Raw genomic sequence first — 18,966 nt, forward strand, 5'->3', positions numbered from 1 at the left:
TGTGTCTGTGGAAGGTGCCAGGGCTGTAAAAAGCTGATGAAATAGCCCTCACGTTTTGTGACCTCAGAATATTCTCTTGAGAGTCACAACTTGATTAAAATAAAGAAGTTTTATGTCTCAGCTGTGCTTATCCCATCTGGGTGTGACGCTCTGTCCACTTGGGCAGAGCTCACCTCTGGTCCCCTCCCCGCTTCCCCAAATTGGGTTCCACCCTGTCTGTGTGGTCTGTGTGAGCGCGGGCATCGCTGTGTTGCCTATATATCAATTCGCCGTCTGTATAGCCTTTGCAGGGAGGTGCTGTTATTAGCTCCGTTTCACAGATGAGAAAATAAATGGCCAGAGAGGTTGAACAATAGCAAACCATTAGTACTACAATACGCATGTGACAAAAGCATGAAAATGCATCTCCGCTGTTGATCTCTGCTGACGTTAGGCAAATGACACACAGCGTGCTGTTCCTGTAACTTGCCAGGTGGAGTCATTCTCTCCTGTGCCGTTTGTTTAGCCAGTACCGGGGAGTCCTTACTCTCTGCAGGAGCTGGACGTCCAGTGGTGTGCGGGACAGATGCGACCCTGCTCAGGTGGAGCTGGTTCGCATGGGCGGAGCTTTGCTGAAATCCTAATCCCTTATAGTGAGGGTTTTAAGAGAAGTTTACATTTTCTCTTTCCTTTTCTTGACAGGTCTACATCCGGATCAAAGATGATGAATGGAACGTCTATCGGCGGTATACGGAGTTCAGGAGTTTGCACCACAAGTTACAAAACAAGTACCCTCAAGTGAGGGCCTACAACTTCCCACCCAAGAAGGCCATCGGAAACAAGGTACCAGCACCGAGGGGAGCCAGGCAGCCCGCTGGTTATTGCCCGCGTCGAGGCTGACTGTTTCTTCTTCTTTGGTCTATTATTTAAAAATGCACGCTTCTTAAAGATGGCTGATGTAGGGAAGAAAAGGAAGTAGTCACCCACAATTCCACTACTTAGAGACAGTTGCCATTATATATTCTGTGTGTCCCCTATTTCTCTAGGGCAGAAGTTGGAAAACTTTCTGTAAAGGGCTGGAGAGTAAATATTTTTGGCTTTGGGGGTGTACAATTTCAACAGAAGATGCTCAACTCTGCCGGCGTAGTGCGAAAGCAACGGTAGGCAGTACGGGCACAAATGGGTGTGGCCGTGTTCCAGTGACATTCTGGTTTTAAGAATAGGTGGCAGCTGGATTCAGCCTGTGGATTAGTTTGCTGACTGCTGTTCTGGACCAAAATATTTTTTCTAGTTTTCATCCACAGTAGTCATGATATTAATTTAGACTTACAACTGCGGGGTAGAACTTTTTCAAAGAACTTTTTTATTATTATTGTAGGGTTACTTGCCTCATGAAGCTTAATGCTTTAGGATGACTTAATTTGTTTCTGCGTATTCATCCAGGGACCCTTGAGAAGAAGGCACTAGCCCTCCACAAGCTTGCCGGTTGATTAGTATTCATTCATTCATTCATCATTCAGTGGGCATTTACTGGGCACTTATTATATGTCATCGTGCAAAGGGCTGCGGCCAGCTCTGCAAGAGACAGACCTGCATCCGGGCCTGGCACAGAGTCCTGTGGAATTGTCTGCTTCAGCAGCTGGCATCGTTTTGTCACCCTCGTGTTTGCTTATGGCAGCAGTTCTCTGTCTCGGCTGAACTTTGGATCACGTGGGGAGCTTTACGAACCACTGGGGACCGCCCATGCCCCACCTCACACACCGCTTTTCTGATCCAGCCGATCTAGACTGCGGCTGGGCGTGGAGGGGTTTAATGTCTCTCGGTGATTCCAGTGTGGAGCCGGGCTAGAGAAACCCCGGCTTAAAATCAAGGAGGAGGGGGTGGAAGCGCATCAACAGTTTCAGTGCGTGGTTGCTAGCTTGGCAGGGAGAGCTCAGTCGGAGGAGGTGGAGTCATGGCCCGTCTCAGGTGTGCGAGAAATCGGGCTTCGTACTGAGCGTGGTCCCTCCACTGTGGTCGAAGCGTGGCCCCGGCCAGCAGCAGCTGCTGGGAGCTGGGCAGAAACTCACGTTCTTAGGCTCACCCTGGACTGACTGCCTTGCAGCTCCGGGGCTGAGACCCAGCAGTCGGGGTTTGACAAGCTCTCAGGGTGATGCTGATGCGGGAAGAAGCGTGAGAACCACTGCGCCAGCCTGTTGGCAAAGCTACGTGGCAGATTCCACATGGGGCGAATTCCCCAGTTTCTCTCTTCAAGAGGCACCTCGCTAGGACTTCCTTTGACCTTTATCGTAAAAAAACAGAACAGGAGTTTCTATAACCCACTCCCAGCACTTGGGAATTCCACAGGGAAAACCGCTGTTACTGATGGTTGTGTTTACATGTGCATAGATTTCTGTTTAAATCAGATTGAAATCTGAGCACAGCAAGGTCTGCTGGATTTTCATTTTAAACAGTCATAATGTAGGTTTATCTAAGGCCCAGAATAAATCTGTCCTTCATTTTTCTGTTGAAGAAATATACATGGAAAACTTAGAAATTCTATACTTGTTCATAACAAGGAGTATAATAATTCTTTAGAAATGAAGGGGAAAACTGTATACTGATTTAATCTAATGGGTTTGTGGGATCATACAAACCTTGGGGACCCATCCAGAATGTCTTAAAGTGTCATAAAACAAAATTCTGCCTAACCAATGCACTACCATTGTAACATTTTCTCATTTGCAAAAAGCATTACACTGCCTGGCTCTTCCACGACACCTTCTCCAGGGAACTTGGCCTGTCTGCCATCTTGCTCTAAGGGGAAGCTATGCTAGCACAAGGCAAAACCGAGGGAATTTGGATGGTGAAATGTCTTGTGCACAGTAGATCCTTATTTAACGTCATCCATAGATTCTTGGTAACTGTGACTTTAAGTGAAATGAAGTGCTGTCTAATAAAACCAATTTTACTTTAGGCTAATTGATAGAAACAAGAGTTAACAAGAGTTACCTGCAGCATACATTACGTCGTTTCATTTAAAGTTGCAGTTTCCAATGAACCTACCAGCAATGTTAAGTGAGGACTTACTATGTGAGTTTCCTGTTGCTGCTGCAGCAAATTACCACAAATGTAGGGACCTAAAACAACACGAGTTTATTATCTTACAGTTCTGGAGGTCAGAAATCCAACATCAGTCTCACAGGGCTGAAATCCAGGTGTCGGCAGGGCTGGTTCCACCTGGAACCCCAGGAGAGAATTCATTCCTTGCCTTTTCCAAACTCTAGGGGCCACCTACATTCTTGGCTTGTGGCCCTCTTCTGTCTTCAAAGAGAGTAGTCCCATCACTCTGACCTCTGCTTCTGTCATCATAGTCACATCTGTCTCTGATTCCAACCCTCTTCCTCTTAGAATTCCCTTGTGATCACATTGAGCCCACCGGAATCATCGAAGATGATCCCCCCATCTCAAGATCTGTAACCTGATCATATCTGCTAAGTCCCTTTTGTCATGTGAGGTTGTGGGGATTAAGGGTTAGGCATCTGTGAGGGCGTTGTTCAGCCTACCACACATCTCACGTTACTAAACGCTCTCTCTGCAGCTGCAGCAACTCCCTTCCCACCCTGTACCTCCTCAAGCCCCATAGTTATGCAAAACTTGTCTAAGGCAAAACACATCTACCAAGAACAACACCAATCCTGAGAACACTGGCATTCGAGCATCAAGTTTAGTGAGACAAAGCTCAGGCCTGAGGAGGAGAAGGGTTTTTCTGCAGCTGAGTCAAGTAGGAGAGTGTGAGGCAGTCCTAGGCCTCTCCTGTGCTGGGAGCAGGGACTGTGAGTGGGTCTACCCTTTGCAGTGGGTCTACCCTTTGCGGCGGGTCACCCACGGCCCTGCTTCTGCTGTCCACCCTCATCCTCAGGCCGGAGGAGATCCATCCCTGTGAGTCCTGGGACTGACTCCCAAGGTCAGCGGACTTTTCCCCGTGAAGTCTGTGCCAGTAGAGCGATGTTCTTCTCTTACTCTCTCCCTTAACCCTATGTGCAAATAAGTGAGAATGAAAGGTACCATCTTGGCGGGCTTGGCCAGTGATGACTAGCTTGTATGAGTGCACCAGTTGGTTCTTAGCCAGTTCGTGGTTCTGATTCCTGTGGTCAGGGTGGATCTGACAGTTTCCTCTGGTGCTGAGGAATCTGACAGCTCGTGAGCCGTCTTGGGGCCACGGCCCCATTTGTAGCCTGTGCTACCCTTTAACTTTTAATCAGCCAGTAGAGCCATGAGTGTACTTTGATTCCTTCCTCTTCTCTGTGTTTGGCTGACTAAGACATACCCGCTTCCCTGAAGTCCACTTGGGCTGCTGCCCAGGACGGATCTGAGCAGTTCTTCTGGTTTTCAAGGGAGGATTGGGTCAATACGCAGGACCTTCAACACCCAGCAGAGGCCACTGATGAACTCGGTTATAGGCCGGGATTGCCCTGGCCCCTGCTGGGCCTAATAGCTCAAGATACTTACTTTGATATCCTGAGGGCAAAATGTCTAGAGAGCTTTGGTTCTAAATTGGCCCAGAAGACTCAACCACATCAGAATCTTTTCTTTGATTGGGTCACTTTAGGGTTGACTCATTTGTCCACTAGGACCATTAAGGCATGCATCCAGATGAGACATCTTTAGGTTGGTCCAATTTTGCATGCCTTGTTACTCTAAGCCTGGGACCTGTTAAATGACTCACTGCAGAATCCATAGGCATGGACATTATCCAAGGAAATATTAAACACAGTTTAGCTTTGTCTCATTTGTCAAAGGAGTACCTTTCTAGCTTGAATTTCTGTGTATTTCCCCCACAAGGCCATCGTTGGTGATTGACAGTTTTAGAATTGAAATGTGACCTTAACCCCAATTTGAACCTTTTGTAATTGATAAAGTTAGCATATCTTACAGTTTGTGGGCCCAGCGTTTATCTTCACAAAGGATTTGTTGCTTGTATATGCCATGTGTGTGGGTAATTGTAAATTCACTCCCTGGGGGTGTCCACGCCTTCATGTCCCACATCAAGCCCAAATCATGGTAAGACAGTGGTCCAAATGTCAGTCCACCACTCCATGACGTTTATTCCTGTGTAGCCGAGTCCAGCCACGATAGACATGTGTTAAAGTTACTCATTAACTTTTAAATATCACAGGTGTGGAGCTCTTATCAGTCAGGATAGGCCTGATTAGTTGAGGTAAGAATTCCAAGATCTTGGTGATGTAAACCAACAAAGGTATGTTTTTGGCTCACGTTCTGTGTCCATTGTAAGTTGGCTGGGGCTCTGCTCATCTCAGTATTGGGGTCCAGGAGGCTGGGTGCTCCCTTTCCATGCATGTTGTCGTGATGGCAGCATCAGGAGCAGGGAGGAGAGGCTGATCAGGCAGTGGCTCCTAGAGCTTCCTTCTGGGAGTGGTGCGTGACAATGCACTCCTATTTCATTGGCCAGAGCTAGTTACGCGGCCATGCCTAACGCCACAGAAGCAAAGGAGTCTACTCCTGCTGTGTGCCCAGGAGGAGAACCGGAATGTTAGTGACCAGCTCTAACAGCCCTCCCTGGGGTAGCTCTTCTGTTGAATGACATTTTTGAGCAGGACCGAGATAATAAGGGAACATAGTGCCACAAATCCACAGCCAGCGTGCAAGGCCTAGGGGCTCTACTTCCAAAAGATAATCACAGTTCACCTGTTTCCTCGAGTCCCAGCTTGGGTTACTCTAACCCAAGCCACTGTCGTCTCTGGTGTGAGCATTTGTGTGGCCGCCCTTTTCCTCTCTTGCCTTTCCACGGTCCATTTTCTACACTATAGCCAGAGTGAGGTTTGTATGACAGAAAACAGATTGTGTCACTATACATTAAAACCCTCTGGTGACACCCTGGTACTTACGATGAGGATTCCTTACTGTGGCCTGTGGGGTGTCCCTGATACGCCCCCCCACCTCCCTCCCCTTCCCTACCTCATTTCATGCCCACTCCCTCCCTCTCCACCCAGCCACTCTGCTGTCCTCAGACATCCACAGTTCTCACCTCAGGGCCTTTGCATGTGCTGTCCGCTGGGCCCTGAAGGACCATCCCCAGATCTCTGCATGGAGGGCTCTTCCGATTCATCAGGTCTCAGGTCAGACTTGCCCTCCTCGGAGAGAGGCCTCTCCTGGCCCCATTCATGCTGCCTTCGGTCCACTGTCCATCTTGTTCCTCTGCTTTTTCTTCCCAGCACATAGTGTTCATTGAAGTGGCTTCTTCCTGTCCTTAAGTATCACCTGTCTCTCTGCCCCGGCGTGGAAAAACATGGGTCTGCTTCTGCTTCTGCTCACTGCTCTGTCCCGAGCTGCTAGAATAGCATCTGACACTCCAAGATATGCATGGCTCCAATTAATGAATAAACAAACAGAAATTAAATGGAAGAGTTTTCCTTTTATTTTCTTCTTCACTTTGCTGGGTCTCGGCACACATTCAAAAAATCTAAATTCCAAAAGTGAACAGAAAAACTTTCAAGGTGACTCGGGAGGTTGTTCTCAGTCTGCTCTTGGCTGAGTACTTTTTGCGGAATGGGCGGGAAGCCAGGCAGGGTTTGGGAGGCAGGAAAGCCGGCGCTCTGACGGTCTGAGGCAGCCGGCTGGTGAGCTCCCTGTCCGAGTGGGCTTCGCCCGCGTGAGGGCTTAGGTAAAGGACGCGTTTGCGATGATACTTTAAAGCCCACATTATTGCCCAAGGAATTGAGAGACTGTTAATTCCTTCTTAGAATAATAGATTCGATCTCTGAAAGTTCATTTGGCATTAAGGCAAAGAAATCGCTTTCCCTGGAGCCGCAGATAATTCAGGCTGTTGGAGAAATTATGCATTACCATCCTCGTTAAAAGCACATGCACCCGTGTGTGGCGGGGGGGCCGGCTGGTGCTTGCCAAGCCGTGGGAAGCTCCTCCGCGCTCCTTGGCAGGTGCCGTTTGAGCGCAGCCCTGGGGGACGGCAGGCGCAGAGGTGGGAGCGAGCGGACCTCTAGCAGGATGCCAAGGCCAGTGAACTCTTCCGCCAGGCGAGCGTGTCCGGAGTGCAGGGCTGTCGTGCTGGGCGTAGGGGAGACAAAGGTGAATTAAGGTGCAGTCTCTGTCCTCGAGAGGTTGGCAGTCTCATGGGGAGAATGACGGGTCAGTCAGTCCCCACAGAGGAGCCGTGTGAGCTGGAGGAGGGAACCTGGTGCTATCCGGAGACCAGGGAGGGAGAATCAGAGCCGCTTCCCCCAGGGGCCAGCAGGGCTCCCCGGCCTGAGTCTCCAAGAGGGAGCCAGGGGGCAAGCACGTCAGGTCAGGGCATCTTTTCCTTCTGTACGTCCTGGGTCGGTTTCCTGTGGCTGCTATAACAAGTGGCCACAAACCTAGTGCTTAAAACAATACACATTTGTTGTCTTACAGTTCAGGTCAGAAGTTCCACGTGAGTCTCAGCGGGTTGAAATCATGGAGTCAGTGGGGCGCACTTCCTTCTGGAGGCCCTGGGGAGAATCCGTTTCCTGGCCTTTCCCGGCCCCTAGAGGCTGCCGGCACTCCTTGGCTCGTGGCTCCTTCCTCCGTCTTCCACGTTGCCCCTCTCTGACGATTCTGCTGCTGCCACGTCTTCCTCTCCCCACAGCAGAGGACGGTTCTCTGCTTTTCAGGAGTGTGATTAGGTTGGGCCCACCCGGATTACTCAGGGCAATCTGCATCTCACGGTCCTTCATTTAACTCCCTCTGCAAAGGCCCTCTGCCATGGAAGGTAACATATTTACAGGTTCTGGAGATTGGAGTATGGACATCTTAGCGGGGTGCATTATTCCGCCTACTGCGCTCCTCTCTTTCTTTGCCTGGAGTAGAGCACTCTTAATTATTATCCTACTTCACAAATGAGGAAGCAGAGACATGGGGAGGTAAAGTGACTCGTCCGAGGCCATCTCGCTTGGCAACTTCCAGGCAGACATGTGGGTCCAGGCAGGTGGTCTGCGGAGTCCCCAGCCTCTGCGAGTTTGGCCTCTCATGCCGGCAGATCTGCCGCAGAGCACCCGGGAGGGTGGAGGGGCGTCGGTTAGTCAGCCATCGCCTGGGTGGTGGGCGTTTACATGAACTCCCCAAGTCAGTTCCTCCTCCCCGGTGCTGTGGCGAGCAGGGCGCGGGAGAAGGCAGACTCGGTTGCCTCTGTCCCCCCGCACCCACCACCCCACTCGCACCAGGGGCCATTGGTAGAGCTGGGGCTGTTGCCCTCATGGTTCACCTGCGGGTTTACGTGAACTTTCCTGGTAATCCTAAACATACTGGGAGGTAGTCGCTCCTTGATTTATTCAATTATACATTTATTGGTTCAACAGGACTTTGCCAGCTCTGGTAAGTAAGGGGCTGTAACAGACGCCGAGAGTCAAGGAAAAGAAAGAAAAAAAGATTCCCACGGCTTTATTAGCGGTGCGGCCTTGGGCGTGTTATTTGACCTCTCTGTGCCAGTTTCCTCTTCTGTATACCAGGAATAGTCACAGCCCTTCTGGCGTTGTTTTTATTAGGACTGAAGGCGGTAACATTTGTGAGGTGCTTAGAGCACCGTCTGGCACATGGTAAGTGCCGTGTCCTGGTTTGCTAAATAAAGGGGCTCCGGGGCTGGTGGGAAGATGGAGCCAGCAGATGCATAAGCGCATTCTCATCACTGCGATGCTGGGACTCTGAGCCCTACGTAGCTGGTCCCTCTAGGACCCTCGCACCCTGCGCTTTTGTGTAGAGTAACCCCAGCCATCCTATGCCAGGCTCGTCATGCACTCGGGGGATTTCTGTTCATCTTCTCATCGTGCCTTTCTTGTCGTATAAAACGTCTTATCGACAAGGAAGCAAGGGACAATAAGCTTGCTGCCCGAGGTCCCGTAGCTTGTAAGTGCCAAAGCCAGGGACCAAGCCACACTCTGCTGTTGCCCCCACACTGCCCTGCCTCCTAGTCTGGAAGCTCTGCAAATCCAGGCCGGGATCTGGGAGCTGGTGGTGCAGAAAGTCAGTGACCGCAGGTTTCTGTGTGGAGCTGCACGATCTCAGGGGGATCCCGCTAGAAAGTCCCTCACATCCCGACAATCCAGATGACCGCTGAACCACCCCCACCTGCTCGCCACGGAGACTCAGGGAGCTCAGACGCCATCCCCCAGCCCTGCAAGTTTTCCAGAGGGAAATTTCGGAGAGAAAAGCAGCTCCAAACGAGTGAAGCCATAAACTCAAGTTTGTGTCTCATTTGATGCTCCACCAGCCACTGTCTAAATAGTCCTGGTACTTAATGTTTCAATCGAGTGGAAGAGAGGAATTGGGCTCATTATACATCACACGTTTGTGTTTCTCTTTAATACAGTAAAAGCCTCTTAAGATATTTTCCAGGAGAACAGTTGCTGAAGTCATCTTGCCAGAAAAAATCATCTTAAGAGAGAGACATTGACGAGCCTCAGACTGGAATGTGTATAGGTGTATGGATTTAATAAGTGGGGCTTTCTTGGGAGGAGTTTTCTATCGTATCAAATTAAAATCCAATAAAAAAATTAAGGTCATTTGTAAACCAGCAGTCCAGAGCCAGCAACTAAAAGTGTATTTGCCGTCCTGTTCCCGTCCTACAAACCTTCTACGGGCAGCACGTGGAGAGGTTGAATGCAAGAGCATCCCCTTGGTGGCCTTGGGGCACAGACCTGGCAGGTCTCACCCTGCACAGTGGCCTTGATGTCTCCTCCAGGAAGCCTTCCCTGGCCCGAGGATGTGAGCCGTCCCTCCTTTGGGTTCCTTTCTCGTGCTCTACCACATCGCAGTGGTCTGATTGCAGTTCTCCGACCCCCAGCCCCAACATTGCGCTGAGGGGGTAGAGGGCAGCGCCTGGCCTTACCGAGTCTTTGTCGTCTCAGGATCTGCTGCAGTGCCAGGCGCGTAGTAGGTGCGCAGTCAGACGAGTTTGATGAGCTGAAGCTGTGTGGAAACTGGTGTGTGGCACCCATTCTGTTTGGTTTTCAATTTCCTTTCTCCTCGGTCCTCTCCCTGACGTCCACTGATTATTGTTCGTACACGCTCAGTTCTCACGTGGTGCTGTCGGACCTGCTCACTGGATACTGGCTGAGTGATATTTGCAGGAGGTTCTACAAAGACTTTGCCTTCACCGTTCTTGGTGACAGAGAGGATTTACTGGACACACGCGGGGTCTGGCCTTCCTTGTTAACCAACCAGCCAGGCCCCCTGCTTCCCTCATGCCAGGCTGGGTTTGAGGCCTCTCTTTCTGGGATGAACCCACTGGTTTTGTAATTGACACAAATTACAAGACACTTGACTCTCTGCTGGGCATTAAACGTTGGCCAAAATATTTCTGGGGCTGTTAGGTTACTTGTATGTCATTATTTAATCTTTCTTTCCTGCTCTAAAGGCCTCTGAATATACTTAGCCCATGTTCCATCTGCTTTTCTTCCTCACATTCTTGGACAACTGATTAAAATCACAACTCAGAAGGGTACTTCTCAGCTCTTATTCTCTTCTCGAATAATTGAGAATAATTGCTACCTTTCCCTTCAGTACTCCCATTAATATTTGAGAACTATGTATCGCCATCTTGCTTCATCTTTGGTACGCTGGAAAAAACATTTTCAGTCTCTCAAGTTGCTGCCATTTTGGTCACTTCCCGACACCACCTTCCTGGGGTTCAGAACCCTCATGTCTAGAGGAAGACGCTGCCTTTCTCCTGCCCTTCTCTGCAGCATCACGGGCCACGTGTGTCTTCAGAAACCGTGTGATGCAGAGGCCGGGTCCAGGCTGTGGGGTCTCGCTGCCCATCAGAGCCTGCCGGGGCACATGCTGGCTGCGTGAGCTCGGGCAGGTCACTCAGCCTCTGCAACACTCGGTTGTCACTCGGGGGTGAGGACACTGGCAGCATGGGCTCTTGTGAAGAGCGAACAAGGTAACGCAAGTTAGCTCTTTAACACGGCACCTGGCGTGTCCTGAGGCTTCAAATGCCGGCTTAAAAACATAGCTCTACAGGGAAGCCTCGCTGATTGGGTTTCCTTTCTTTTGTAATTTGTGGTAACCGGGACATATGCATCTTCATTCTTCCTTCTTCCCTTCTCTCCTCTTCCTCCCCTCTTTGTTTCTATTCTTGTTGTTATGGTGGTGAGTTTTGGGGGATTTCTTTTTTGTTTTTAAGTTGAGATATAACGTACTTCCAATCTTAGGGTACGGTTTGGTAGATTTTCACCAACTGAACACACCTATGCAAACAGCTCTTGACCAAGAAATAGACCATTAACAGAGCTACAAAAGCCTCTTCCCATCATGCCCTCCCCATAGTGGGGGCCACTGTCCTGATTTCTAATACGATAGAGTACTTTGCCTGCTTTAGAGCTTTACATGCAGGAAATCACACAGCACGCACCCCTTCGTGTCTGGCATCTTTCTCCGTCACGTCTGTGAGATTCACGCATGTTGTTGCAGGTGGCAGTTGTTGGCTTGTCTTTGTTGCTGTGTAGTATTCCATTATATGACCACACCACAATTTATTTATCTTTCACTGTTGGTGCATATTTGGGTGGCTTCTAGTCTGGTTCTGTTACAAATAGTTTGTGATTAACGTTCTTGCGTGTGTTCTGGACATAAGCCCTGATCGATGGGGGTCTGTACTCAGGAGCAGAATTACTAGTCCTGTATTCCACATGGGTAGATACTACCGATGAGTTTCTCAGTGACAGTTTCTTAAAGGAAGGGACAAAGAATACAGGGAATAAGATAACAAGCAGCTATGTTCCCACCCCATAAAATTAATAGCTGTTCACCGTTTTGTCCTATTTGCTTCTAAGCTCCTACAAAACTTTGACAGAATGTTTCAAGTGTGCTCCAGAATGCGCAGGAAGATGTAGTGAACACGCATGGACCACCGTCCGGATGTGATAACGTTAATAAGTAGAGAAATGAAACATCACAAATACAGCCGAAGCTTCTTGGCACCGTCCTCCCAGAGGGCGTTACTCCGTGGAGTTGTCCCGTATCCTTCCTGTCCACGGTTTTATACTTTTAGTACGTATGATTATGAGGAAGTTTTCTTTTTACTGCTTCGCATGAGTGATGTCCTTCTTTCTGTGTCTTTTCACAACTTGTGTTCTTCGCCAGTGTTACATTTTTGTGATTTATTCATTTAGATGCTCGGCATTCTGATTCGTTACCCTTAACTGCTGCACTTTGTTGTAGGACATTCATCGTTGCGTTTATTTATTCTCCCGTTGGTGGGCATTCAGATTGTTTACAACTATCCCTATTCACATGTTGTTGCGGCGAGCGTCCTTATACACGTCGCCGCTTAGACGTGTCTGAGACTCGGTTTCTCGTGGCCGTGTGAACAGGCTGCTGGCTCACAGGGCATGCATGTCTTCCACTGCCTGGCTCCTGCCCAATCGCTTTCCAATTGGTGGCACCAACCAGGCGGATGAGAATTCCCATCGTTCCCCATTCTCAACTACACTCAGCATTGTTTGACTTAAAATTTATTTCTATTTTTGCCAACACGATGGGCGAAAAACGGTATCTCATTGTGTTTTTGATTCACATTTCCCCAGTTGCTGATAAGGTTGATGATCTATTAGCGATTTTTAGTCATTCGAATTTCCTCCTCCCTTTCTTGCCTTTGTGCATCCTTTGGTCATTTTTCTAACCGGGGTATTTATCTTACTGGTATCTAGGATCTTTGCATGTTTTTCTGGACGTTACTCTTTGTCTTTGCATTTCTTTATGAAGACAGAACTCCTGTCCCCTTGTTGATGTGGCAACTCTGGCTCCATTCACACTAGAACCCGCTACCTCTGTCTCCCCCGTGAGCCTCCTGCGAGCCTGCCCCGCCATCCGCTAAGGTTTCAATGCACCCACTCGCTTACATGTCTGTTTTCCTCGCCGGACTGGTTTTCTGGGGGAGCAGCAACTTCCCGTCAGACACCACACACCGACAGACTCCGTCTCGCATCAGGAGAGGCTGGATTCGTGGCTCTTGAAGGAACATTGGGCCCCCGACGGTAACATGGACCCAGAGTAAACCCCGCCCCACAGCTCCCCTCTCCGAGGTGGGGTCCAGCAAGTTTCCAGTGTGCCGCAAGCGCAGGGCGCGGTTTCACCTGCTCTGGAGAGAGCCAGTCTCCTCTGCCACTTCACACCCACGTTGAGCCTCGCCACCCCCTCGGAACTTTCTCATCGTTCAATTCCTCAGCTCTTCTGCCTCCTGAGGGAAAGTGAAGTTCTTTTTTGTAATGAGTTTTGAAGCTTTTTTGAGTTAAGTGCCTGATCCTCATAAGCTGGTGAAAATGGAACTGTTCTGTGTCACAAAGGAGACTTCCATACTTGCTTTTAGCTCTCCCTGGTGACCTAGGCAGCCCTATTCCTACCAGCAGGAAGTAAACAAGCCCCTCTTCACCTCAGAGGAACCACGTTAACAAGAAAAGTGGCCGCTGTTGCGTGCTAACTACACGCCAGGCGTGGTGCCAGGACTTCGCCTGCGTGTTCTCATTTAATCCTCTCGGCATCCTGGTGGCCGAGGAGTTAGCATCCCTGCCTCACCTCATGTGACAGTGCGAGTCTTCCTCCTAAATCTCCAACCCTCAAGCTCTGTCTTGCCTCAGGACCTTCGCACATGTAGTTCCTTCTAGAACACTCTGTCCCTTGCCCTTCCTGCGGCCGCATCTTTCTCCTCTGTCAAGTCTCAACTTGAATTCTGCCTCCTCGGAGAATCCTCTCCCAGCTGTCCAGCACAAGTCAGCTCCCTCCATCCTGTGCTTTCTTGGCCTCTTGTTTTCCCCTTTATGGCGTTAGCACATTTTGTAAATGCAGTTATTTATTTGTCTAAACGCGGCGTGTCTGTCTGTGCTGGCGGGGAGGAACCAGTGAATTATTTTAAGCAGGAGAGTGACAAGGTCCCATTGGTAGTTTGAAGATGTCACTGCCTGTGGAGGACGGCTGGGTGGCCTCAGTGCAGCAGGGAGACCGTGACAGGGCGTTGGCAGAACATCTGCAGCAGGTGCTGGCGAGGTTTGAGGGGATACAGAGTCCTTAAGGACTCGTGAGAGGGGATTAATGGACATGGGGACGTGGAGCCCAACCGGGCAGATGGGGGCTGCGGAAGGTCAGACTCTCTCATAGGCGACTGTGCTCTCCAGTGCGAGGCTGCTAAAACAGTACATGGACGAGGGCCCAGTGCAGAGGTGGTCAGCTGGCAACCCACAGGCCACATTCTGCCCGAGACATGGCTTATGTTTCATGTTGGTGGTGGTGGCGGTGGTGACGGTGAATGGTGATGATGGTGATGGTGATGATGATGGTGCTGATGGGGTGGTGGTGGTGATGATGGTGATGGTGATGATGATGGTGGTGATGGTGGTGATGGGGTGGTGGTGACGGTGAATGGTGGTGGTGATGTGTTGATGATGGTGATGGTAGTGGTGGTGATGATGATGATGGTGGTGGTGTCACTGCATGTGACAAAACCAAAATTAAACTATTTTTTAATTTAAAAAATTTATTGGTTTATGTAACTGAGAGGCTTAGGAATGACTTCAGGAATGGCTGGATCCAGGAGCTCATTGATATCACCAGACATCTGTATCTTGGCCAGTCTCTTTCTTGTGTGCTCAGACTCTTGCATGTTGTTGATGTGCCTATTTCTTTCTCTGCCTGCATTTTCTGGGTTGGCTTCTTTCTTAGGCAGGTTCCCCTCTCACAGCAAAGAAGGTCCCCCACCTCTAGGCTTTCACTGTATCAGCTGAGCAACTCAGGCAGAAAGAGCAAGTTGTTTCCTAGTAGTTTCAGTCTCAGTGCTGACACTCCTTGGCCCATCTGAGTTCTCTGCCTGTCCCAGGGCCAGTCACAACAGCTACGTTTGGCCAGGTCATGGGTAAGGGAGTGAGTGAGTAAATCCTGTCCAAATCTCATGGACTGAGAGTGGGAGAAGGTTGCTTCCCCGAGGAAAGCAACTGTCCTCAGAAGAAAAGGACATGGGCAGTGAGTAGGCAAAACAAGGGAGCCAGCTCAGGGGTAGAAGGGAAAGAGGGAGGTCAGGGAAGCTTCAGAACAGAGGTGCTGCTGGAATTTAGTCTTGAGGGACGAGCAGGATTCAGCTGTTGCGTGAAGTGGGAGAACTCCAGGCAGAGGAAATGGCACTTCTGAAAGCCGAGTTCATGGACCTCCTCAGGCCCATGATGCCTACTGAGCACATGGCGTGTGCCACCAGCAGCAGGTACACATGTGTGTGCATTAGCAGGTGAGGCAGAAGAGCCAGGCAGGGCCAGTTACCTTGCATGCTTAGCTAAGGAGTTTGGACTTTTATCCTGAAAGCAAAAAACAAACAAACAAAAAGGTGGCATGGTTTTAAAAAATAGTTCTTGCGTTTAAAAAAAAATGCTCACTTGGGAAGCAGTGTGCGCAATGACCAGTAGTAGGAGAGACTGGCCCAGTAAATGCACAGAGGCTGCAAACATATCAAGAGGAACATGGTTATTCATCTGTTTAACAAATCTTTTTTCAGCACCTACTCTGTGTCAGCCACTGAAAATACAGCAGAGAATTAAACAAAGAGCCCCATTTACATAGGCTTACAGTGTGGGGGTGGGAGGGAGAGCAGATAATGTACGTATTAACAAAGTAGAGGTAACTTCTAATAATCTCTAAATAATATAAAACAGTTACAAAGGGATTTAACTCTAGATCTGTCCTCGGAAAGGTGACCCAGGCCATAGGAGGTTTAAGTTATAAACTGAACAGCATAGAATTTTTACTTACAAATTTTTTTTAAAAAATGTATTGACCCACAGATGCTAACCAGAGTGAAATTATTTAGCCCCCTTGACAGACAAGGGTGCAAGTAGAGAGGTGTAGGGTTTTCAGAAGCTAGCAGTGAACTGTCGTTTGGACTTGACCTTCTGCTACTTGATATCAGCACTGGCTTGCTTTGCATGCCGGGTAATGGAGCCATAGTTGGTTTTGGACAGGCGTGTAAATCTTTTTGGGAAGCTAGAAAGAAGAGCCAGCCGGGCAGACCTGGCATTCTGCTTAATTCTCATTTCCGCCTTTTATCTTCTTCTCTCGCGTGTGTTCATTCCCCCCTCCTCCCGCGGGAAGTCCCAGAAGACAGCACAAACGCGAGTTTCGCACAGGCATTCTTCAGGCTGGAGCAGCAAATGAAAAACGGTTTTGCTGTGTGGAGCATTTCCCTCGGTGATGCCATTGCGTCCAGACAGGTCTGGAGAGCTGTAGATCATGTCTTTCCCACTGCTTCGGAGACTCTTGCAGATGCCTCAGATGCATTGATTTTGGAAGTAATTGAACACAACTGTTTTCTCTTTTCCGATGTGGTAGGCTGCACTTCTGTGCTCCAGGCGGCCGACGGGTGTGCTGGTAATGCCAGCACCCAAGCGGGGTAAAAGACGGCTGCATCTTTCCCAGATTCTCAAACGAAGTGGTAAATTATTGCCTCCCAAGGATCCTCGCTCGGTCTGTACTTAGGCCACATCACTCGCCACTGGTCAGCACCAAGGACAGTTCCACCGCCCCTTGCATTCCTCTGGTAGTGTCCACTCTGGACGCGTGCCCGGATCAGTGGGGTTTTTACACAGTCAGAGGATCAGGCGCACTCCACACCTAGTGAATCAGAATCTCTAGGGGGGAGCCCTGCAGTCTGCATTTTTGAAAGGCCCTCGGGTAATGCTGACAGAGCCGGTCTGTAGGCTAGTGACGGAGGACCACCCAGAGGGAGCAAGTAACTTGCTCCAGGTTACACAGCGAGGTGTGGAGGTGTTCAGAAAGCCGGGCCTGGGACCTCCACTTCCCTGCTGCAACCTCCACAGGCCCATTTGCTCTCAACCTCGTGCCCTTGTGTGGAGGAACCAGGAACATGGTGGCAGATGTGTTCACGAGTTGGTGCCAGGCTTTCCAGCCAAAGCGTGGCTTGAGAAGAGTCATAAAAAAAGTACCTCAAAGAATGGTTTTGGAATTCTACCTCCTACCTATTCTTTCTGAAGACCTTGATACTTAAAGTGTGTTCTGTGGGCCAGTGACGTCAGTCTCACCTGAGCGCTTGTTAGACACGCGGAATCTCAGGCCCCACCCAGACCTCCTGAATCAGAATGTGCACGTTTGACTGGCCCCAGATGAGCTGTGCACACGTGACAGTTTGGAAGACCATTCCCTGTCATTTTTATGGTCACCGTCTGGTTCCAACAGGCTCTTCCCCGTTTCCGCCCTGCCCGTCTCACCTTGCTCCCCGCTAAGGAAGAAGATGGCTCAGCTGTCAGACTTTCAGGCTCTGAGCCACGCCTGCTGTGGGCAGAGTCACGTGTTGTGTTGGCACATCGGGATGTGCCTATGTCCTGTCTCGCCCTCCTAGGCTAAAACTGGAAGTTTCCAGAAGCAGGCAGGGCTCAACCCCTTGCTGCTTCCTTCTCTTCCTGTGTGTGCTTCATTCAGATTCGCTCAACAGTTGTGTTTAAGACAGGGGTGAAAAAATAGATGCTGTCCCTGCCCTCATGGAACTCGCAGCCTAGCCGAGGCAGGCATTCAACAAGCAAACCCATAAAGAAAGATACTTTCAAGCGGCACCAAGTTTGTGTGTAGGGATGGTGTGGGGAGCTGCGACAGAGGGGACTCTATTTAGTCGAGGGTCCAGGCGGGGACCTGTACCCTGACACATGGAGGATGTGCCGTATTTAGCCAGGACGCAACATGGCAGAGTGTCCAGGCAGAGCCGGCAGCAGGGGAGAGGCAGACCTGGCCAGCTGCACGCCAGATATGGGGTCATACGCTCCCTCTCTTTGTGACCCGTATGGCTTTTCCTGTCATGGAAATGGAGAAGTTCTAGTTCTTGGTGGAAACTGAGGTCCTGCTTTGTGTCCAGGCTTGGGACTGCCTCTGAGCCCGGCGGGCGACGACGTGCTCCATACAGATGTGCGAGGTTTGGAACTGAGGCTCCGGCTCAAAATAAAGTCCGGCTCAGCTTCTCTTGGCTTCCTCCGGGCATTTACCTCCCTTGGGACCACTGAGTAGTGGCGCTAAGAGGCAGCAGAGGAGGGCCCTGGGGTCAGTGTACTTGGGTTTGGATCCTGACGCCAGTGTAGACCAGCATGTCACCTCGTTGTGCCATGGTGGCCTCAGGTGTCAGGATGATGGCATCTCCCTCCTGAGTTTGCTGTGAGAATGAAGGGAGGTGATGTAGGGAACAGGCTTAGATCGTGGCCTGGCCCACAGGGGTTGCTCAGGAACTGCTCGTGGCGGTGGTTGCTAGGCCGAGGTAGCATTTGGGATTTCCTGACCAAAATGCCCTTTTAATGCCATCCCCCTGGCTCCTGACTCTCGTCACGTCCCCACAGTGGGTAGGGCACGCACCGTTCCCAGCCCTGGTTCACAGGTAGGGACCCTGAGGCTCGGAGTGGCCAGCTAAGGAGCTCAGCCTGCCCTTCTAGCCTGGCACTTCTCGTCCTGGGGTCTGAGGATGAAATTCAGGTGATCGGTGAAGAGGAATTATGCTTGTATGCTCACTACCCCCTACCTGACACAAGAACTTCAAATGTGAACTTAGACAATGCGCCATAATAACAGTACTGGTATCTGTGGCTTTGCCGCCAGTGGAAACCAGCCACGTGTATGTGTTTTTGTATCGCAGTACAGTTGCTGCAGATGTCTCCAAATATCGTTAAAGGTCACTACTTTGAAGTTACAGCAGCGATTAGACCTGTCACTAGACCTTGTTATTTAATGCACCAGCAAGGGAGCACGTGCATTGCTACGTTGCAGTTCTGATAACCACCTTTAAATATAAGTGCCTTTCTCTCTAATCCTGTGTATCCTGTGTCATGAATTTTAAAACATCACTCTGACGAGTGCTGACGGGCGTCACCACGGCCACAGAGAGGACTCTGCCGTCCCCCCGACCCCCGATCCCGGGTCGCCCTCGCTGCTCCCGCACCCCCCGCCCCGTCGCTCTGCCCTGCTGAGTGTCGCCACCCACCACTG

The 18,966-nt window shown here is 50.1% G+C and overlaps 1 protein-coding gene across 1 annotated transcript in view; it reads left to right on the plus strand.

The window, feature by feature from the left end:
• SNX29 (sorting nexin 29) overlaps nucleotides 1–18,966 on the plus strand; it is a 496,896-nt gene that overhangs the window by 424,764 nt on the left and 53,166 nt on the right. The window contains exon 19 of the mRNA XM_012647575.1: nucleotides 682–822. Within this exon, the coding sequence (XP_012503029.1) occupies nucleotides 682–822 (141 nt within the window). The remainder of the gene's footprint in view (nucleotides 1–681; nucleotides 823–18,966) is intronic.

This window comes from Propithecus coquereli, unplaced genomic scaffold (genome assembly GCF_000956105.1).
Source record: "Propithecus coquereli isolate 6110/MARCELLA unplaced genomic scaffold, Pcoq_1.0 Scaffold27, whole genome shotgun sequence".
NCBI lineage: Eukaryota > Metazoa > Chordata > Mammalia > Primates > Indriidae > Propithecus > Propithecus coquereli.